The sequence below is a fragment of the Anopheles bellator genome, chromosome 1 (genome assembly GCF_943735745.2).
Source record: "Anopheles bellator chromosome 1, idAnoBellAS_SP24_06.2, whole genome shotgun sequence".
Taxonomy (NCBI): domain Eukaryota; kingdom Metazoa; phylum Arthropoda; class Insecta; order Diptera; family Culicidae; genus Anopheles; species Anopheles bellator.
Window position 1 is genome coordinate 26,647,477 of NC_071285.1, and position 24,211 is coordinate 26,671,687.

General features: G+C 44.2%; 1 protein-coding gene across 1 annotated transcript in view; it reads left to right on the forward strand.

Moving 5' to 3' along the window:
* Window positions 1–23,766, forward strand: part of LOC131215336 (dendritic arbor reduction protein 1-like) — a 45,210-nt gene extending 21,444 nt beyond the window's left edge. Inside the window, 9 exon segments of the mRNA XM_058209724.1 lie at window positions 7,632–7,815; window positions 8,289–8,291; window positions 8,498–8,751; window positions 8,754–8,791; window positions 8,952–9,156; window positions 9,310–9,456; window positions 9,526–10,051; window positions 14,073–14,132; window positions 23,579–23,766. Coding sequence (XP_058065707.1) covers window positions 7,632–7,815; window positions 8,289–8,291; window positions 8,498–8,751; window positions 8,754–8,791; window positions 8,952–9,156; window positions 9,310–9,456; window positions 9,526–10,051; window positions 14,073–14,132; window positions 23,579–23,766 — 1,605 coding nt within the window.
* Window positions 23,767–24,211: the final 445 nt, after the last annotated feature.

The window sequence follows — 24,211 nt, forward strand, 5'->3', positions numbered from 1 at the left end:
TTCGTGACAAACATAACCCAAATGAACTGGTGATATTGATTTCCCGTCCCGGCTGCCCCAGGACTATGGGCTTTCCCATAGTCCCTCGCTGGTCTGGCTGGTGGTTGTTGTTTTCGAGACTCCGAATCTGTTTACTCCGAAAGTATATTTAGGCATCGTTTCTGTTGGGCAGTTCTTGGCCGTAAGTTTCGCAACCCTCACGTGGCTCATTCCGTCGGCTCCACTATCGACCGTCGCGATCAAACGGACCTAGTTTTGGGGCTTTTGGACTGGCCTTGACGGTTGGAGGTTGACGGTACCGTTGGGTTTGGTAGTCAACGAGCTCAAGCCCAGTATTCTCCATGAACTTTACTGACAAGCGGCAGTGGAATCCCACGCCGTACATGGAGCTAGAATAGCCAGAGACAGCCCGTAGGGGCTACCACAAGTTCCATTCCCTGTAACCCGTGTCGCGATCTACTACGGTTAGTTGTCAAGTAAACATAAGCCTCTTCACCTCATAAACACGACAAAGGTCCTTTTCGAAGACTTCCACTACAACTGCATTACCTTGGACACCTTGTACCGTAGCTGTGCTGTGCTTTGTGAGCCAGGCTACCCTCAGGAGTTTTGATGTATGATGGCGACTTCGGGGACCTAGAGTAGCAGGGTACTAATAAAGTCCAGAGCATTTCGACTGCACCACGGACGGAGACCACGGCGAGCACGGAGAGCCTGTTGGGCTGAAGGTGAATATGCACCACCTCCCACCGCCACCGTCTCCGGCGCCAGCACCGTCGCCATTGCCATTAAAGTACATCGGTTCCCAATGATTTGCCAATGAAAAGTCACTTTGTCATGAGCGGCGCGGGCGCGCGCCCGACCTGAACTTACCCGAACGGTAGTTGAAGCGGCTTCGGAACGAAACACCACATCTCGATGGGACCTGGATACGGGCCAGGCCACCCCACCGGTACGGCGCCGAGCACTCTGCACTCTGTGGTGTGCTGGAATTTAGAACGAAATATCAGAATCGTGACCAATTTCTTGTGTACTGTACGAGCGGCTCTATGGCGATAGAGCATGCGATAGATAGGGTAACGTGGAAGATCGTCGTCCTGCTCTTTATGAGTAGCACACAGGGTAACGGGAGACCCCAACGCGAGCCCCAGTTGCCAACCAATATTGCTATCATTAGTTCTCTTCAACGTGAGGTCATTCGAGTCTGGTGTAAAAAGTACTGCGCCGAACGCCTGACGAAGGAGCCTGACGGGCTGCGCAACTCTATCGCGGCTCCGATGCACACAACATTTAAATAGTGTAAACATAAGAAAGCCGAATACCGAACCGAACGATTGCCAAAGGCTCGATTCTTGGTCATCTGTCGATCGTGTTTGGCTAAAACGGAACATTCAAGCAGGCGAAACCAAACCACCCAATCAGATCAGACTGCCGTTTTGATCTTTTCTCAAATGCAACCCTGATATTGAGGCTTACCAGTAGCTTCTTGGCGCCGGTATCCCCAAACTGGGTCGAAACAGTCCAATTCCGTCTTTTGTTTCTTCCTCTTTTACGGTATGAATCACCAGAGAAGTAGTATAAACGCAAAAGATTTACTATACTGAATTCGCCGCCAGTCGCTTGCTGAATTCGACCGTTAAAGTGGAACTTTATCAGACATCTCGAGGTCACCCGAAAAAAATCGAAATAATCAATCATTCCGCTATTTTGCGGGGACCTTACACTAAACACGCCGGCTAAAGGGCGGGTTCCGGATAGTCGATCCTATTTGTGTCCTGCAGAGGGTGCAGGGGGACTCGGTAGGTGAAAGTAAGTGCAAGCGACTTGAACGCCAGTATCACCAACGAAGCCCTTTGGAAACCTGTTCTGCTAATTTGCAGTAGAAACATCGGCGTCGTCGGCACAAAAAGCGTTAGCTGCAATTGATTTGCAATAATTGTGGCGTAATTATCTTTGTCCCCTTGACTGAAACCATGAAAGACCACGCGGGTTACAGTTTACTTTTACGCCAACTGGCCTGCGCACGGGGCGATGTTTGGAAGACGGGGTTTAAAAAATAGCCAAAGGAATCGCCTGACCTTGGGACGGCGCACAAGGAACAGATCGCCAATCGCACACACGATCTTAACGCGGGGCCCTGGGTTTTTGCTAAGGGCGTATTTGTTGGGGAGCTTGGCCATTCCATGCTCCATGCTTTGCTAAGTGTAACGCAATCAAAGAAGCAGCCAGCTTCCGCATCGGAAAAAACGTGTTGATTTGTTGCGCCATGCGAAGTATTTGAAAATATTCCGTTATTTCAGCAGTTTCGTAATAGACGCCGTTACGAACAAGTTTGGGTGTAATCGATTAAGTTTGTCGAGCCGAGCAAACGTTATACTTTTGAGCAGCATGATAAAAATTCACAATGCAAACATTCAAATTCACTCAGTGAGATAACAAATTTTATTCGCAGATGGTTTCTGAAATACATTGACTGTTGATGATCAAAGTCCAGATCACTGGGGTGTTGAGATTTTACGCACGCCAGGAAGTCGTTTTAGCTTTAGTCGTAGTAATCGTAGTATTGGGTGTACAAATTAATTCTTGCGGTTTTATAATAGAACAAATCACTCACTAAATGTCAATTTATTTTTGGATAAAATAAGTGTTTGACAGCTACTGTCATTACACATCTGACGCAGTACAGGTTATTTTTAAGTGTAAACAACTCCTTTTATTAGCATCTGAAAATGTCGAGTTTTGTTCCTGAGTGTGTTGCGAGGAGTACTTCTTCATTACATCAATATGAAGAAAAGGGCTCCCGAAAGCCATCATATTTTAATGGGTGTTTATGATGCTCTTTCTGGGAGAACGTGTCGAATGAAAACGGCAAGACTTAATTAATACACCTAATACTAATACTGTATTATATTGAGAATTGAACCACTCCGCATGCCGTTGCGTGCACCATGATTTAAATCATAACTTCGAACGAAGGCCACTGACATGAAAAGCGGCACTGATCGACGACGTACTTCCGTGTTAATTTTAACACTGGGGGAGCTACGGTGCCTGGCAAGAAGCAGCCAATAACCGCGCCTCACTAAACCACTGTAACCTGCTGCTGCTCTATGCTTCTTAGACCCACTTAAAACGTAGAAAACGTTCAAGAAATCGACAGCTCAACAAAGTGGCCAAACATGATTGATTTGAACCGAAATTCATCGCCGGCCGGCTTGAGGATGTGCAACGTGAACTAGATTTTAATAAGGCGCGAGAAACTAGTCACTCGTGCACTAATCTTATCAAGCTGGTTGGTTGTTGCGAAATTTACGCCACATAAACCTGTAAATCCCAAAAGGCGGCTGACAAGGGGTCTCCGTTCGCTTCAACTTGCTGCTCCGGAACGTCGCGCTTCCGCGGCGTGGCAGGTATTTCGGTGCAATTCAACCGAACCGTTGCAGGGGTATCAGAAAGCAAATAATGTCTCATCGACACCCAATGTGCGTTCGGGTGGCCGACAAATCAGTAGGCGACCCGTGCCGGCCCGACCTCCCGACTTGGCGACCAAATTTCGACCACGGCCCTCGGTCCCGGACCTGGAACCCGGCCGACCTCTTGCGCAATAGCGCAAAAATAACAAATTTATCTAATTGGCCGCGCAAGCATCTAAGTCGTGTGGTTCTGCCGTGTGCGGTGTGCCCGTGTGTTCGCTGAAGAGTTCGCCAAATCAACAATGGACGTATTTCACTGGCGGGTCCCTCCACGAAGCGCGAAGCATGTGCATCACATGGGGTACCGCGGCCATGCCGGTGGATGGCCGGCATGGAGGAGCGCGCAATGAGCGCAACTAGTATCAGGGTAAACATATTTTATCGTAAAGCAAACAAGTTAGCGAAAGAAGAAACCGAAGGACCGCTCAAGAAACCGGCCACCACCGATGGCGAAGACTCCGCAACATCGATCGCGCTCGCGGCGTTGCGAAACTACTAAAAGGAGAAGAAAAGCAACGGGTGGGGAGGGAAAAACGGCACACAAACGAAGCTATGTTTGCCCTTTGACTAAACTACAGGTCTGGTGCGCTCTCGTGGTGCTCAATAATTGAAAATATGTACGGATCAAACAAGACAACATAGCGCGTTGGACCATGCGCGGCGTGCGACGGGTGGCGGTGGGTGACGAGGAGGTGCGCGGTGCGAATTGAACGCTGCAGTGTTACATACATATTACTTTCCACCGATCTAAGGCCCATGCTAAGGCCCGTAGTAAGGCCCATGAGGGCCTATGAGTAATGGTTCCGGATTTATGAAACCGAGATCGTTACCGTCGTCCAGGCTCCCAGGATCGGTATTTGGGACGTTTACTCGGTAGGTTTAATTAAATTGACAATCAATTTGTTTGTCTGACCTCGCTGCGGCCGCGAGGCGTAGCGTGCGCCGAGGTGGCCAGTCGAATCATTCAGCGTATCGTCTCAGCATAAAAGCAGCTTTTCTTTAAACTCATTGGCACTGCCGGCCGTTCTGTGTCTGGGGCAGGTAGGCGAAACAGCCGTGAAACAATGCTTTGGTTAATGGTTTATAGTGTACCAGGGCAAAACCATGTTTGAATGTAAGCAGACGTGATTGTTAAAAGCAAATAATTATTTTGTTAATCCTATTTCTATTTTGTTAATCCTGTTGGCCAATGATGTCCAATGTCAAAAATAGTGGTTTTAAACCGGGTATCCTTTCCTATTTCGCACGAAGCAGTGCTTGATCCGTCCTCATGGGATTCGCTCTTTCCAAAGCTATAGAAGCTCCGTTGATACAGCAGTCGGTAATTTCGCCCGCAAAACACACTGTTACAGAAAGAAACGGAGATTCACATTTTCTCTGGTAAAGGCCAAGATCGCTCAGCTGTTGGAGCCGGCGATAAGAAAAGGAAGAAAGCTATAGAAACAGCATCGATCGGGAATCGGGGTTTGGTTGGACTTTATCGTTAAGGGACTTTTTTCGTATAAGAATATAATTGTTGATTGGTTTTTTTGATTGATCATTAATCGTCGAGTTTCTTTCATCGAACAATGATTGTTGTCAAATTGTTTCATTTCTTACTTTAAGGAGTTTAAAAATATACATTCAGCGAATAATCGACCATTAGCTATCATGGTCAAAATTAATTGAAGATCGTTGGTTGGCGTTTCCAGTGTTGAATTACTTTTGTAATATATTTACAGCCTTTTAATAGCAAGTCCATTATAAAATGTATTAAGGCTCGCTACTCGCTCACTCGTTGTAATGATACATTCATTATGTTCGTGTGTTATATTACTTTTAAATACATCTATTTCAATTATTTACTTACATCAATTAATTCATGTTTGATGGTGTAAAAGTTTGTAAAAGTGGAATATTTTCTCAGACATTTTTTGATCAAAGATTAGCTTCATTAATCGGATTATAAATTGTAGATTTTAAAAGTACACCGAAAAAAGAAAAGACAAACAAACGGTGGAGCCGCTTCTGCTCAAGTTATTACAATTATTTTTCTATTTTTCTACGTCTTATTTAATCAAAGTTTGGATAATTTATTTATGGTTGTTCATTATACTTGTTCAAACAAATTTTAATAAAATTTTTTCTTATAATTTGATTTATAGTATGGTCATATATAATTTCATATAATTATGCTTATTTCTATGTTTGTCATTGTTAGAAAAACTTTGTTACATAAAGTAAGCCGCCAAAGGAACCCACAAGTCCCATCGTATCCATAATCCTCTAAGACATTTTTGGTAGGCCAATTGTACGAAAACTCCCCACTGTTCAGTGGAGGATTACATTCTGTGGATACCGTATGCTGTCATGTGGTGAGACGATTTGATCCGAACGATCCACACGATCCTCCAATATGTTAATACCCGGTGCATTCAAGTGCTTATAGTTGGTCCTGTACATCAGATAAGATGCAAACGTACATGAAGAACATACACCAAAAATTAAACTTAATCCTATTTCTCTCCGTTTCATGTTACGCCTTCGTTCACAATCTGTCTTTATAAGATACTTTGTAGCATTTTTTATAGTAGGCAAAAAACATCAATTTTATTCTTTGCACACCGTGCAGGGTCTTTTTGGGACTCCGCACAGAAGTCGTCCTAAGCTGAAATTTTATAAAAAAGTTAGTTTGCAGGGTCTTGGAAGAAACTTACCGTTGAGTAAAGTTCCCTCTGGCTGACTGCTGAGCCTCACGCATTTAATGCGATGTGCTGTGCCGGGGTACGATAAAATCAGATCAGATTCGGTGGAACTGGTTAAACTGGAGGCCCGAGTGAGCGAAGCAATAAATTTAGGTCCGCGTTTCATACGACGGCCACCGAGATACCAAGGCCATAGGTATAAAGATCTATTCAATTCCAATAGATCGCACACACGGAGGTGTCTCTATTATTTCTATCACTAATGTGTGTATGTTCTAAAGTATTTGTCCACTGTGCCCTGGGCTGCTTTTGACCTCGGGTGCTGGGGTTGTTGGTGTACTTTATGCAGATACAGATTTGGCGCACCGGTCAAGCGGATCAGTGTGTATTCATGGGCAGCCGACGATCACAAAGCATCGCGCCTGGCCCGGCATTCCGATGGCATTATACATAGCTCCAGCCGCCGGATCGGGTGATCCCCATCTTGGTTGGGGCCTGCGAAAACATAAGCGTAATATTCTGTGCGTTGTTTTTAGGTTAGGTCAACTGTCACGCCGTTCTGGGTAAGAACACTCTCAATGAATAATCCCTCCACACTCCCAAACGCCACACGTCGCCACTTCGCCGGCCCAACCGGGGCTATTCAACCGGTCGATCAATATTCTGTGTAGCTGTGTGTGGTGCTGACTCGGTGACCTCATTCTGGGCAAATGTCTGCCTACCGTTCCATTCCGGGCTGCTGTACCTTAGCCACATGCTTTTGGGAGTTAGCAGGGTACAGGGAGCTACCAATGCTTATATGTCCCAAATCTAGCTGATGCTCTAGCTCTAAGCTCAACGGCGTAAGCCTTCAGCGGGCACTACATACGTCCACAGTTTATGACTTTCTGCCCCGGCCGTGCAGGGACAGCACGGTAAGGCGAGCGACCTGAAATTCTTCAGCCTTGAAATTCCTACTCCACCAGCGGACACCCAGTAGCTGACGCTCGTACTCTAGGATTCTTCGCAGAAGTGCCTTCTAGAAACACCCAAATTTGCACTGTAGAAATCAGTCCCATTCGAAGAATTGTAGAACATTTAATGGTCAATAGTGTAATACTGGGCATCTTGCAGCGCCAAAGGGTGTAATGGTTGTTTGGGGGCTCCACGACGTATCGCCACCGTTGGTCGAGTTCAAGTTTTACGGCAGCCACACGGAGCCATCGGTGTAGGAACCATAGTAATTACCCGCAGTTACGCCGTGGTTGCTGCGTTTTTAATCCTTGACCTATTTGCTCTTGCTCTGCCAACACCACGTGGTGCCGATTTGTGATCTTGATCTTTGCGGTTTGGCGTGACGTGTTGTGGCAAAGTTGGCGTTCGTTACGCTTCGAGCGAAGCGTAACGGTTTGGCAGAGTCGAACATTTTATTTACCATATTTTGATTTACGTTGATTAAGTTTTGCTGCATCCTTTCACTCTACATCACTTGCAGTCAGCGGAACTTGAATTTCGGAATGAGCTGATGGGGCGTCTGCAAAAATTGGAATCTAACCTCGAACTGGATGTTGTGCCCAGCACGCAGCATCACCCTGAACCAAACTCGCCCGTGCCGTCCTCCGGCCTGTCTACTTACGCCGGTCTAAGTTACGAACAGTATGGCAAAGAGCTGTTTATCGGTAAGTGATCGGTGCAGATCCTGTCCTGGGGGGCTTATAAATATCTTTTTACATTGGATTTTCTAAATTTATCGAACGACAATAACTCACGGAATAGTTTTACTTAATAATCGAACTACTTGCTTAGTGCAGCTTGACATCAATACATTGTTTTGCTTCTTGGTTTGTAGTTTTATCATAATTTTCTAAAATAACGTCTTGTCAAATCGTTCGGAGTCTTACCCAATCGTACAGACTTACGAAGACGATTCGGAGTTGCAAAAAGTCTGGACAATGTAAGAATGAACTTACACAGAATTCCGCGACTGTGTATGAACATTTTTGACTGAAGTCCGAAATTTTTGATAAGACTCTGAAGTTTTGACAAGACGTATTGCCTTGAAAAAGCGAAGCGTTTTAAGGGTTGGTTTAAAATTTGGTCCGAGAAGCATGGTTCAAACAACCCGACATTGAAAACGACTCATGTTGCTAAGCTGGTAGAGTCGATATAACGAGAACGTAGAGTCACCAGACACCAGTTGACCTAATTTAATTTTCACTTTTGATCGCTTTTGCTGAAAGATAGGACATTTACAGGCAGTGCCTGTTGTATTACGATCAGCTCATTCAGTCTATTTGAGATCACTTTTACTTTCCCTCTATGTGGCTAATCCGATACTTACCGCTTCTGGTTGCCCGGCAGGCCACAAAAGTCGGGATATGTTGTGCCCGGACACGGACGACTCCTTTCTGCGGCCACCGCTGTGGGAGGACATCACCAGTTCGATACAAAACATTGACCCCGAGAATGCCATCATGCTGGGCAGTATGAACGGTACGCCCCAGGTCAAGATGGAAGCGGCCGACGAAGCGCTCCTAGAGCCCCTGTCCTCGCCATTGCTCAGTCCGTTAGAGATCAAAACCGAAAAGAGCTACCTTCTAGTGCAAAGCCTTCACCGGAACAACAACAACACCATCAGCAGCAGCAGCAACGCTAGTGTTCACCAAACCATCATGCACGCTGATGCCTCCTGTAACCTTTCCGCCACCGCCGCCGCGGCCGCCGCCATCAACGGCAGCAACAACAATGGAAGCAATAATTTCCTCCAACAGCATGTTCCGAGCTACACCCAAAACTTGTCTGCATCCCCCAGCAGCTGCATAGTTCACGGTCAGCCTCAGCAAACCCCGAACGGGTACATGGTGGAGACGGCCGACGGTGGCGGTAGCCCACGGCACCACACCAGCCTCTCTCCGCAACGCCACCACCCCCAGCCGCAGCAGCTTCAGCAGCAGCCTCTTCATCAACACACGCTGACTCAGGAGCACCAGCTGCTCTGCCATCCCCAGCATCATTTGCACGCCGAGCAACAACATCAGCAGCAGCAACAACAGCAGCACCAGCACCAGCAACACCCGCAATACTTGCACGTGAATCACAACAACAATTGGCAACCCCCTGGCCACTGGCAACCGCCGCAGCACCAAGCGCCGCGGAGCGTCTCCTTGAACCAGGCGACGGCCAACCAGATGTATCACCACTGCAAGTACATGCCGTCGCAGTGTGCGTCCATGTGCCCTGCTCCGCTCTCGAGGCTAATGTACGTGCCACCGCTGACGCCACCCAACTCGGACCCCGGAAGCCCCGGCAACACTTTGCAGGTTAGTTCTTCCGAACTCAGCTCCTCGAACGCTAGTCGCTTACGGTGTTGTCTGCCTTATCCATCACAGAATCCATCTCGGAGGACTCCGCCTCCTCCGTACCAGCAGCAGCAGCAGCAGCAGCAGCAGCAGCTAGCCATTCCTCAAAATCATCTCCACCATCATGGGCAGGAGAGCATCCTGGGCCTTGGCCCGTCGGTTATCGTTCCTCCGACGATCCAGCTTCATCAGCTGCACCACTCGTCCCTGACGCAGCCAGAATCCAACGGGCCGCAGCCAAATCCAAGTGCACCGGATCTAGTAGCCACGGCAGGGGACGTTGGGGGCAGTACGCACGTTGGTTACGCACGCGGAAGTCGGTCCGACGAAAGTGGTGGACGGGCAGTGGCCGGCAGAAGTGCTGCCAGCAAGGCGTCGATGGCGAATGGCGGCGGTGGCAACCGTGGTTCCGGCTCGAAACGGACAACGTCAGCGGTGCACAGCCTCAGTAGTGTGCTGAGCAGTGCGACTATGGTAAAGCACATTGCGGGCCGCTACAATCGACGCAACAATCCCGAGCTGGAGAAACGGAGGATACACCACTGTGATTTTATCGGTAAGTAGTAGGAGACGATTCCTGCAGTCCCCCACCCTGGCTGGCTGGCTACGGGATTGCTGGAGTCGCAACGGTGGACCAAACTACTTTAGTTGATCCAACTACTTCTCAGGTCACATGTTTGGTTATTATTATTGCTACTTTCTGTATACTTCGTCTGAACTAGAATTTAATATTGGGAAGGGGTCAAATCGGCCCACAAGACCTGACGTTTGTGGTGTTGAATGAAATACAGCATCCGTCTCTACTTTTTGAAGTGAACTTCCTGATTCTTTGGAAGTTCAATTATGGATTCATTCGAAATTGGAAAATTCTATGTTCAATTCGAAAATTATGGCATCCGATCAACAGTCGATCAGGGAAGTGGCTGAGAATGCAGCTTATAGCCAGGAATTATGAAGCCAGTTTTTTTCATAGAAAACACATGGATTTTTAACCCTTTTTTCAAGTTGTTTTTTGACATTATTCAACTCCATTTGCAAAAACCATGTGCAAATATCAGAAAAGCATATTTTTCTGACGTTACACAACCAAGCAGGTGGTATTTTAGCAAGAATAAATCGTAAAATATAGGAGTTGGGGTCAACCTATGTTTGCTTGTGTCCCTATCAGCCTCGGCACAATCACGGCAAGGGAGGTGACTCAAGTCGGAGTAACTACCAACTTCGGAGTAAGATTCACTACCCTAATGGGCCCACAACCACGCTAATTAAATCGCCCATACCAAGTACGCTTTCGGCCAGTTTCCAGTGGCCAGTCGCCAACAAGACGGGCTCGTTCTAAAACCGAAGACTTCCATCGAACGTCGATTTATCCCCAAGCAGCGCGACCAATTAAGAGAGCGTGACGTGGAGCTTCCTCGTTTTGCCCCTTAAATGTGTCGCTCTCTGTCACGGTGCCGGCCGTCAAATTTGGGCCCAAGTTTTGTCATGATGTTTGAATTCAGAGCCTGGTCAGCCAGAGCGACTTGGAGACAGTTTCGCAATATGGGCTGCGGAAGATCCACAGGCCAGATTACCGACAACTTCGAATCTTCATGCGCACGGCCCAGCAGTGTACAAATGTCACACGGCTGTAAATCCATAAACGGGGTCCAGGGCTGGGAATGTGAGAAAAATGGTTTGCAATTGCCTTCGCGAGGCACGATCGGAGGCGTTTCACACGATCCTATCGGGTAGACCAGCATTGATTGCCACTGGCCCTTCATAGACGTCACCAGACACGAAAAGAAAACGCTGCGCAGCGATACAATTAAGACATTGGCGCGGTGTTCAATTATCTTCCTACCTGATTATGATGTTATATAGGTGTTACCGTTTCCGAAACAGATCAGGTTGGCCGGGGGGGCCAGTGGTGAAAATCTCCACGCCGGCGCGCACTGCTTTATGGAAACGATAATTATCTTCATTCCTCCTCAAACAGTCACGTTAGAGATGGAGCGACGGTCCACGGCGGACCATATCGGTGGCGTTTCGGTGTTGGGTGTGAACCTTCCATATTCGAAGTGCCTCCCGATGCCGAGACCACGAATTTCCCTGTAGGAGGGGTGCACTTGGCTACTACGAACACTTGTTATTGCGAACAGTTACACGACTCATTCAATTTGTTGTTTTTCACCGGACAGCGTCGAGTGTCGAGGTTAAGTTGGATGAAACTGGAATACGTCTTGATGGTCAGTATTGCAGTGGGTTGTTCGACTTACTTTTGTGATGATTGATCGGTACTTTCTTCGTCCTTAATTAGCTTAGCGTGTAAAAATGATTCCAAAAGTATAGAGTCAAAGGACTCAAGAGGCAATGTGAAGCAGCCCAATGAAAAGAACCCGTAACTAAGAGTCAAATTTGTTTAGTGACCAGAGTACATTCAGTGATTAATATTGCGACTTTCGCGTGCTGTACTCGGGTTCAATCAACGGGGATGTTGAACACAATTCACATAGCTTTATGACATCAGATTATGTTATATTTCATAAATAAGTTGAGTTTCCCTAATGACGGTAATAAGAAAAAACTACTAGGTTATGAAGCGCTCAACCAGATCGAATCTAAAACGCAAAGTCGAATTCTAAAAGTTAACTCCAAATTCCCCGGTGGAATAATTGGCTCAATTTTGGCCATCCTATCGATTGCAAGTTATTTTAAAATGTTATTTCACAAGTCGCACCGACTCCCAAAGCTTTACACACTCTTTACACATACACTCTCAGTGCTGGGTGAAGTGTCCTTAGTTCATGGGCGATTATCAGTGCACCTGTCCTTGACTATGCCAGGCGAAGGACACAAATGGGAGCCAATACGAAGCCAGTATATTGATTGCCTTTTGATCCAAATATCCTTGTACCTACACATTCTCAATTGTGATTTGTAAGTATTACTTAAGTATAAAGTATAATTTCAATCACACGATCTTGTTTAATACTTTTTCTTAATCGAAGGTTTTCTGGAAAAAAACTGGTTATTGGTAGTTTCGCTAACTCAAATTCAAATGTCTTCTGAACATTAGTATTTTTAAGTTTGAGTTTTTCGCCGGAGTCCCTTCGATTGTCCCAATGTCCTTAAACTCTCAGGGTTACGGTTTTAACAAACTGTAACTTATTTGACCATTATTTTTGTTAGAAAAAAATATTACTTTAACACTCCACTATGGTATGCCCCTATGCACTATGTTTTTCGTTTTATGAGCCGCTTTATGATTATTCTTTTTTTTTTCGTAAGATTTTCTTCGGCTGCCATCAGCATCAGTCTGCGTGTGCGTAGCCTTTTACCTATTCACAATCAATGAAGCGCAAAGCCAGTCAGTCAAGCCAGAAGTTCTAATGTGGGTCGACACACTGTCGAGGTAGGACCAACGACATTTTTTCATGGGCTTTCGTTTCCTATTGGCACGGCCCTACCGGTGCCGCTAACGAAGTGCGTAAATACTTTCTCTAATTAAATAAATGAACGACAAACCAGGCAATATAGAATCGACTAGGGACATATCAATGCTCAACTGGCCGGATCGTGGTTGCGTTGAGGTGAGGCCTTTACGCACTTACGCCAATAAACCGTGTTTACCGGCGCCGGTAATTGTTTGCCTTACTGCCCATTCAGCTGCAGCTCTGTGAAGTGTATAATTGTTAATCAAGATCTATCACGTAATAATGTTTAATAATTCGTTCGTCCACAGGCACCGTTGGCGACGCCGGTATCATACGCCAGGCTTGTTGATTTTTCCTTTTTTTCTCGATCGCCATTTAATTCTGCATCGAAACGGCTTTTACAGCCAACGTCAACATGCATTTCATCTCTCTACGTCTAACTCCTGTCTGTCTTTAACAATCGAGCAGAGGTGCCACGCGATCGAGGGCGCTGCAATCAAGTTATGAGCAACTGGATTCTTTGCTGAAAAAAGTTGTCATCGAGCGATCGAGGCGCTTCGACAGCTTTGCCCCCGGGCCGCGGACGGCTACTCCTTATTAAGATGGGAGAAAACGGGCTCCTTCGGTTTCTTCTTTCGCGCGCAATTTACTCCGTTTAGACTGGCCGCTGCCGCTCACAATGCGCTTCAGCCCTTTCAGACTCTAAATCAACCACTTGAGGTGCTTTTCATTTGCGGGGCGAGCACCAGGGAGTACCAGGGAGCACCATGGAGCACATGTACAAGTCTCCTCCAGGTGTAATGGGAAACAGTTGGGCTCTGCTACTGATACTGAGTTTTATCCGTTCAGAATGTGCTCCAAGCGGTCTGATCGGCTAGTTAGGTGGTGGCTTGTGGAAAGTGTTGCCGCTGTGACGCCGTACAGCATCGTCGACAAATCGATGAGTGTCATACACTGTTTCCGAACCCCTGGCCATCCCTGTCCTAGTGCCTGAACTCGGAAACAATAGAGCTTATGAAAAGTTCGCCATTATTGATCGGATTTTTCCTTGCTATTTCTTAATTCGTCAATTGATTGGAATTGTGTCGGCGAATGTGATGAAATATTTTTTTTTTAGTTTTCAAATTCAATAAATTCGTTTTTTTCTGATCATGTTTTCAGGATGCACGAAGGTGTACACCAAAAGTTCGCACTTGAAGGCCCATCAACGAATACACACCGGTGAGTGAATTTGATGAAACAAGAAGTGATAGGTGTTTTTCAACAAACAAATGGCGAACGAAGGACGAAGATGGGTTTTAGGTGAACGAAATGTCGACACCATTATTGGTACATTTGTTTCTGAGTCTAGATAATGAATGTGGTTCGGCTTTTTATACAAAAAAAATTGTCGTAATGTTAAAAAAATTGTAGTGTCCAATATCTTCTAATTGCTGTTTTCTTCTTTTTTGCTTTATCACAAACCTTTACGTTTAAAATGTCATACATTTAATCTTAGTTTTGCCTAGCGTCTGATTAAGTCGCTTTTCGGCAATCAATTGTCAATTGTTCCCTTTATATACGATACAATGATGGAGAGACCAATTTATATGAAAAGGGTGTAAGTTTCAGGATTTGGCCAAAAATCAAATACAACATAAGACGACACCGTTTCCAAATGTACATGTTTGTTACATTTTGTGGTAGTACCGTTCTCGATTTTTTTTTACCGAGTTTTCACATTTGCAAAATCTTCATTAAGGAATAAGTATGGAAATATTGTATGGAATAAGTTGGACAGCTTGGAGGACTTGCTGCACCACTTTCGTTGGCCTTCGTTAACACAATTTAGCTTCCCTTATGCGTGTTACCATTAAAACGTTCGAAGCGAGCCTTCTCGCTGCGAGTGTTTACGAATTTGCGATTTCGTCGGGTGTCGAGTGAAAGTCATCCCCATATTGTTGCTGGTGGCTGCGAAGTCTATTTTTTTCGGAACCTGTTCCATTTCATTTCATGCCCCTTGGCAAGCTCTTGAGCGCGAGCCTGCCCTGCTTCCGAAGAACAAAACTCGATTTTCTCTCCAGTTGCTGGACGTTGCGTACTTTACGGCGCAGCGCGCAATGTTTCGCCCAAAAGACGCCGTACCAACGCCGTTTTGTTCGTTTGATTGACGGTAGCAAAACAGGGCGTTTTCGAAGCACTTGTAATTGGCCGATAGCGTTACTTTCGTCCACGGAATGCGCCGCACGCGAGACCCCGGGAATGGCACCGTTTTGCGTCAACTGCAGGAGTGACGCGTTATATCACTCACAGTGCTACTGGTGCGGCTTTGCGTTTCTGAAGCTCGATTTATTCGATTCATTATTTTATTATTTCAATTTTATCGAGATATCTTAAAAATCAAATTTATTTACAATCATTTTGGATAAAGTGATACATTTGTTTTATTATAATTGCTCAGATTCCCACTTTTCGTTTGTACGTTTTGGAAGTACTGAAATGAATATTGTTAAAAAAATTACGAGTATGACCTGAATACAGACTGTCTCAAATTGACTTTGAAAGGATTAGTTTAAGACGACATTCCAGCGATTCTCGTGCGTCTGTAGCACGGCTACCGAACCTACTGACACATAAACGTGAATAACCTGTTGATCTGTCAGGCGATTTGCATGAAATCGGATGCGTCCGAAAGAGGAAGAACGTACCTTTCAAACTATACTACTAACTAATAGATATGGCGGCATGTTTGAATTTTTAAATTTAAATACTTTTTAAAAGACATACCGTGTATGTACAACTTTTATTGAGAAGCATTGTTTGCAACTAGTTCAAGGGTCTGAGATGTGGGAAAAGCGTTATTAGACAGAGCATAAACTGTACGTATTTCCAGCAGATCAAAGTGGTTTACTTCGTGATCATGTAACTTCCAAGAACTCTTGGTCTGATTGTATTCAATAGTTTCAATCTCTTGTAGACGTGGGAATAGTGTCTTCAGGGGTGCGAATATCTGAATACGTGATTCATTCGTGACCCTCCATGTCATGTAATCTGTAACCACACTAAGCAATCAGCACATTCTTCGCCCTGCAGCCGGGTAACAATTATTGATTTGCACACATTAGACCCCGGTAAGTCTTCCCGCGCGAATGTCAAAACCGTCCGATTAGTGCTGCTCGCGAGAAGGCAACTCGGCTACAGCTAACTACACTGCTAATGATATCATATTACAGAAGAAAAGTCCCATCGTAGCCTCACGGGTAGCCACTGAAGTAAGTAAACGTTAGCGTCTGATTACCAGGACCGTAGGTGTTTTAATCTGCGATCGCGCAGCAACATCTATGCAGCCTGTCCGCTCGTCTGCTGCAGGCTGTCAAGCCAGATGACTGTTTTTCGTTGCTAATACTGGTTAGAAGCTGTGCATCACCCAGCTTCCCGACCCGAGGGGGGCGAGTAGGGTCGAAGATCCGAGATGGTCGGAGAGCGTAGTTTCGATTCGAAACCTGCACGTATCCGGCCGGTACTTGCCGCACTTTTCGAGTGCCTGGAAGATGGGATTAGCCTGACGCCTACAAGACATTGTCAGTGCACACAGTTCTGATCACTGTTGCTGATTGTTTAGCTCACGCCAGCGGCGGCCTCGGGCGCTGCACCGCCAGACGAACGCCTCCACACGCCTGGCGGGTGGCGAAATGGAAGAAAAAAATCTGATTGATGATTTTAGCAAATTCCATTACGGACCCCAGGACTCTACAGGCAAGCCGATGCGGTGATGTGGCTCGTGTAATGAGTCACGGCTTGAGTGTGCTGCTTGCCTGGTCCCTTAGTGTGTAACATTCATAAATTACCTAAACGGTTAACTAATTCAGTGATGAAGGATGCCTAACATCGCGGGTTTCATTTACATTGGAGATCGCCTTCATAAAGCTATTGATACAAATGCAACAAACACACAGTTGACACACATTGTTGCTCGCGTGTCTCAGTGTCTCGTTTAGTATCACAGTGTTCAGCAGTGTTCTGTATGCTCAATTTTCATGAACAGGTTTAAAAAATACCTTTACGCATTGAATTAAAACAACTATTTCGCGTCTTCATTTAAACGTACGTTTTAAATTTGGATTGAATTCAATTGTTCCGCATTGCACGAACTATTTACATCCCTGTACGAAGCATATAAGATGTGTCATGTTCTATCAAGCAACGAATATTGTGATCCGCTGTTGTGACCCGAAGTCTCTTCCTGTTTTTTTACTGCCCTCCTCTGAGGTTTTGCGTTCGCGTTGCTCAGAGGAAATCCGACCTTATCGATGTATAAATTATTTTTTATAACCCATAAAATGACCAACCATACCGGCCCCGGTGGTGTTTATGGTGCCTAAAAATCTAGCTGACCATACAGCTTTTCTGCATTCGACAGAACACTTACGCTTTTCGGTCTATCCGGAGGACACCCAGCATGCCGCCGTCGCACTCGGCGCAGATACAGGAATCGGGAAGCAGAACAGAAGTGGCCACAGGGGGATTTTTCTTAAATCCATAACCGTAAATTACGTCATATTTATGGTTGTTTAAAGTGTGATTATGTGATCCGGCTCTCCATGCGAGAGGTGCCAGGTGAATTCGTACGCTCGATGTACCACACAGTGGATCCCGTTTCATTTCTCTCCCTACGTTGAGTTCTTTTTCCGAACGATTTGCTTCGCGCCAAAGTTTACGCGCTTTCTACACCGTTCGGTTAAACCATGGGATTTTTATACGTGTTCGATTTACTACATTCTGCTTGAATGGAATGCTGAAAGTTACAATTTCACTTCATTTCCATGAAATTGGATTACAATAGCGATGTTTGCATATCTGTTTTACCACGTCTTTAATTTTTGGATTTTCAATTGTTTTTCCAATCACGATCATTTTTAAAATGTAAAAAATGCATATAAACTATAGAAAACTCCAAGAAAATTTCCCGGAACTGGAGAAGCCAATTGCATATTTTATTTGGTTATGGTTGTTGTTAAAGGTTAAATGATTAATGTTCCTAGTATACTTAAAGTTAGAAAAAAACATATAACAACATATACAAAATATCCACGTAGAATAGACTCATCTGTAAATATTCTATTGCCAATATTGTTTCAGCTGATTATTGTTTTTGTTTTTTTTTTCTATCACGAAATGTAATAATTTTTTCTTAATCTTTTAGTTTGATTTCGCATTAAAATTTCGAACCAAATGCGTCTTCGTTTTGTAAACGGACAAATTTAACAACGTCCAAATAAAACCGTCAAATTATTTCATCTCAATTTATTAAATTATTTCAAACTCTCTGTTTCTCGCGAGTTTCTCGCTGTTCTTTGATTTTTTCTTCATTTGATTTCATTATTTCACTTGTGTCTTAAAAGGATCGGATAATCGGTTTTATGTTCAAACCTAAATATACTCGGCAAAGGAATTCTACTAACTATGCCACCACCGTTTCTATCTCACATACGAGTATAGTTTCATCAAATACAGTGAAAGTTATAGTTTTCTATAATATGAATGTGTAACTTATTATCGGAATCGATGTCATGGAGCCATCTCGAACTCAATGACTCTATCGTAGATTTCGTTACTAGTATTTGTTTGACCGTACGCTCACGCGTTTTACGTACATCACGTCGAACGAACCGCAATTAATTGCCATAATCGAGCGATGATCGTTCACTTTTCGTTTTCAATGAATAGTAAACCAGTAGTTAATTAATCGTGTGGAATTAATACCCAATTCATCATAATTATAAAACATTACATGTAAACGAGACTGACTGATCTGTGGAGAAAACTCGTTGGCTATCAGGCACAAACCAGCACAGCCTGTCTTTCTGAGCAAGTAATTGCTTCATCGTTTCTTTGCGTCTATCTTCCTCCTTGATTTCTTCGCTCTACCCTGTTGCATACGAATGTTTGCAGAAGAAGGAATCTGAATGCACCATTGCAAGGTCCGCAACAGTTAAAGCATACTTCATAATCTGATTAGTATCATGACCTGAATTCTACGAATGAAAAACATTTCTGTAAATTTCCCAAGAGGGATGCATTATTATTTAACAACCCTGTAAATAAGGAATTTCGTCTCCTTTTCATCGCCATAAATTGGTTAATTTTTAACGCGTCAACAGAAAGACCCTGGAGCTTTAATCGAATTGTGGGTCACCTTGTTCGGCGCAATAATTCTTAGTGGCGTCAAATGCCACTTTTGATTATTTTGATGTACAGGCATTTGAGGTAACAGGCAGCTATCTTTAAAGTTAGCCACCGATCAAAACAACATCTTGCTCCCCGCATGCATCCAATACTCGAGAGACCAACGGAATCCGTGACGGAATTCGTTTCTTGAAGGTGCGCTGGGAAGACCCTAGTATCGGCCTGCGCAGAGAACTCGGTGACAATCGACACCGACATGAGAGAAGCCACGCAAAAAAACGCACCACTATAAATAATCGATGAGTGACAGACATCTAGCGTGCCTCTTAATATGAATAGTTGCCAAAGGAACGCCAAAGTGGTTGCAAAAAATGTATCGCACAATCCATGGCGAGGTCGCTGCAATTCGCCCGCCAGCAGCTCGCGTTGCTCACGCGCCAAACGCCAAGCGCCAAGCGCCAGGCAGCGACCAAGGCCAGCCCGACCATCGACTGGGCAGCTTTCAGCTAGACACGATACCTTGCCGGGAAGGCATGCATATCGCCCCTCACGTCATTGCTTTCCTGCTGTGAATATAATAAACTGATCCGCGTGGCTTCCGCATGAGAAATTAGTATGTAACTATCCCCCTATGGCGCAGTTCGCGTGCCTCAAGAATGTCCCCTTCGTCGCAAACACTAATTGCACGCTAATACTCTTGCTTTTGGTATGTTGAAAAGGTTCGGTAACTTGATCATTTTGTTGATTAAGCTTCTTCAAGAACCAACATATTAAAGCTTTTCGGGCCGATCCTTTCGACAGATAGTGTCGTGTCGTTCATAACCTTACAACCCTACAGTTGATAATGGTATCGGAAAACAGGGTCTTAGAGGGTAACATTTTTGATAATGTACTATACACTGAACGACTTTGTTATGAGCCTTCGGCAAGAAGTTTTGCTCTATTCTGCTCTGCGATGTTTTCTATAATCCACTCTATGAAGTGATCCAATCGACACTACTTTATTGGCCAATTTTTATGGGCACTCTATAATACCACATAAAAGTCAGAATTAAATACTTATCACGTTGATATGATTATATCGGTGAATTTACGCTAGCCTGTGAGTTAGTTTGTACCACAAACCAATTACATAAAGGTTCTGAATAACTCCACCTTCGACCGTCTCGACACGAGATGCTCTTCAGAGTATAGAATTATGGCTGCTCACCTTTGACCCTAGATAGTTGTAGCTCAAGATGTCTTCGAACTTTCGGTCACCTATTCGTACGACACGAGTACATAATACGACTTGTTCGTATCCTCCGTGAGGCCTTTGACCTATACGGTCCATGTCATCAACATAGACCAAGATCTAGACTTGTAGTAGATGGTGGCATCGTGTACCTATAAAAGAAATAACAAAGGAAAATATCTAAAAACCAAATACAGTTCGGAAATTCGCCACTGTTTTAAACACTCTCAAGTTCTACGTCCAAAAGTCCTACTCCTAGGTAGACGATGACTTCCGTTAGACCATGGTAGGATCTAGCTTTTAGTGTTTCCGTTGCGCCTGTGGAGACAATTTAAAAGATATTTTCCTATGATTAATGATGATCTTTCTTTAATCTCCGCCACTCCGCCAAATGGATGTCACAGTTTCACGCTCCATCGCACCCAGTAATAATTCTGCACAAACAATTAGCCAGCGACACCGGCAACGTGTGCAGTATGCTGCCCAAACACTCTTTCTCGCTTCTTGCTCGGTGCCCGTTAATATGCATAACATTGGCCCCGTAATGAGTAAGTTTATGCGAAACAATTCCTTGTTTCGTACCAACACCAAACGTTGGTGCTGGTACGTGGGCCGCATAACATGTCAACGCTGATGACGATGACGCCTTTCGCCTTCGACATGGGGCCAGAGGCGTGTTGATTATACATTGTCCAAAGATAATTGATGAAGCCAGGCGGGCGGCCTGGATTTTGTCCTCCTTCAGGCCCGACGAAAACGAGTACTAAATCACGGTACGTTCTGCGCCATGCGTATACTTTGAAAACTTAGGCTCCCCTAGTCCCGTCTCGATCTATGCCGTGCTTGCAGTGGCTTGAGAGGTCGTGGTATGACTAGGGATATGTTAATTTCGAAAATGAGCTTTTTAAAATTAACATAGATAAATAGAGAACCACCATTTTTCATTTAATCGCCGAAAAAAAACAAAGTACAAATCTGTTTAACAATATCCGGCATCATAAGCGTCACTTGCTCCCTGCGCCGTTTCTTTTTATAATCCTTTAAGTTTGCTCAGACAACTCAATTACTGATGAAACAACGGAAAAGTCCTATTTATAAAATATTAGTGCAAAGCTGCCGAAGACTGTTCCGTTACCACTAAAAAATCTCAAACATTGAGTTCACTCTTCACAACGCAATTGTTTTGGGTATAATATGATAATCTCAGCAACGAAGGGGGCATGGGAAAACTGCCTGTTCAGTGGTTGCTTTTGCTACTCCACTTAGACCTTGGTTGCTTCTGAGCAAACATTCCACACTGTGCGGGCCAGAAGCTCAAACTGTCAGAGAAAAAGTACCCTTACATAAATCAAACCTTCTCGGGTTCGCTTCCGATCTCGGACGCATAAACATGAAGTCCAGTTTGCGCACCCGTTCCAAGGGACCATTCGATCGACTGCTCTTAGAGAGGTTCCTATGAGCCTAGGTTTACACTTTCGTGGCATCGTTCGAGGGGCACAACGATACGGTTGCGCGACGAGACGCATTTAAAGAACATTCCCACTCGTTGGAGGAGGTCTACTAAGCTTAGAAAACTGATTCTTACTATTTCACAATTGTTAAAGTAATGTATAATTACAATGGTGCTCCTGCAGTTTCAGCACACGATTTAAATCAGGAACAATTGTATCAATAGAATTGAAGAAGGTTTAAAATAGAATACAACTTCAACCGACTCTAATAATCCTGCAACGGACTGTCCTTATAAACCGCTTTACGGTACTTGGCCAAAATAATATTCCCAATAATTAATTACTTATTACTTTTTATTGAATGTAGGTTCGTTGTAATGATAGCTGTAAAGATTTCGTAAGAATCCAGAAATTGGACACGTAAATTTATGAAACAAGCCGTGACATTTGGGAGAATTGTGGAGTTAGCGCCAAAAGATTTTGCAAGTGGCCATACAAACACGAATAATGTTGTCCAAGCTTCATTGGCAATCGTAAACCGAAAAACTGAGCCTTGAAGGTAACTTAGGATGACAAAGTATATCTTAGATGCCTTTAAATTGTAGTTCACCTATCGATACTAAATATTTTTTATTTCATTTTTCAAAGACATCCTTCGCATGTCTTTAGATGAAGAGTTTTTGTGGGGAGCAAAAAACTCTGCCTCGTTGTATGTTAAAAAAATGGTTTCACAGGAACACAGCGGTAAAACTGGGTTCGTCTTTGAAATACCATTTAAATACTTTCCTCAGCCTATCACGCACTTACAATCTTTTGATAAAATCCTGTGCAAGATGAACATTAAACTTTGTTCATCTTACGGTAAAAAAACTCTTGTTACTATTAGTAAAACCTTTGTTCTCTTGTCATAATGCGACCTTTCTGCGATCTTACAACTCCTCTAATAAAACAAATTAAGTTGTTGTTGAAGCAGCGAATTTCTTTAAATTTTTGACAACTGTTCGCAGCATTTCGACAGCAAAGATGAAAGTTTTGGCAAATGAATCAATTTTGTTTTATGAAAACAATGAAAATTGTAGCAAACGAAACGAAACAATGAAATTATGCTGCGACTGCACCGTATGGAGTCGTATTAATCTGGTTTAATGTAACGTTTTGCTTCGATTTATCCCGAAGGAATAGCAGTTCTTACGCCTCGACCACACTATGAGTTTTCTCTACAGGTTTTTTGATAAGCTAGCATTCACACTTGAAGTTTTTGCGCGAGATATTCCGTGAGCTCCAGTGAGTGAAATGACAGTTCGTTTGTTTATGCTTTGATTTTTCAGTTTCCTTTCCTTCTCCTTTTATGGCCATTTTTGTCAAAATTTGTTTCGCTGTCGAAAAACTAGCCATATTTTTGGAAAGCAATAAAAATTTGCCGAAATTTGCCGTAAACTGTCAGATTGAAAAAAATACCCCCGAAACGAGAAAATATTCCGTAAACATAAGTCGCTCAAAAGCAACTCAAAGTCACTCACGGAACTCTAGCAAAAGATTCATAGTTTCTTGGCCTGCCATACATTTTATCCAAGTTTCTCATAGTGTGGCGCCCGGGTTAGAGGATAAACAAAGGAAAAACAAATTATTAGAGGGACTTCTCTGTTTTAGCATTGGAACCATTTTTTGGTACCGAAATTCAAAACACTTTTATAGTGTAAATCGCTTCAACTTACTGCCATTTTATCATGTTATTTATCCAGAGTATATAATCTATAAGAAATTATGTATACCTTGTAGTGCTGAAATAAATGAATGCATTCTGTTTCTCGTTTCAGGTGAAAAACCCTACACTTGCCAGTGGCCCGAGTGCGAGTGGCGGTTCGCCAGATCGGATGAGCTGACCCGCCACTATCGCAAGCACACCGGGGCCAAGCCGTTCAAGTGCATCGTCTGCGAACGCAGCTTCGCCCGCAGTGATCACCTAGCGCTTCACATGAAGCGACATTTACCAAAAAATAAATAGTTAAAACATTAGACAAATAATTTTGATTTTGAAGAAGTAGCGTCGTCGCTAACTAAGAAAACAAGAGCGGCCTTTGAAAGTACTGAAGTTTGTTCTTAGAATGGATTCGAATGAAGAAGTCGGCCGACGACGCACTGCACACCCAGCTGCGAATTGATGAATCGAAGCCCAAACTCTCTTATTCTGTGTCTCTCTATCTCCCTCTATCTCTCTCTCTCTCTGTCTCTCTCTCTTTCTCTCTTTTTTCATTCAGTGCAAACACGTGGCACGGAGCCGAATCACACAGTCGAATTACAAACGGGTGTAGTAAACGGTCGGCAGTGCGTGTTAATGCGTTCTGCAACACTCGAAACGAAAGATTAAAGCTGTTTAGTGGCACAATGTTAATATCCAAAATAAACATTGCACTCGCGCAATACCCAATTCGTTTCATAGCCCGCCGAAC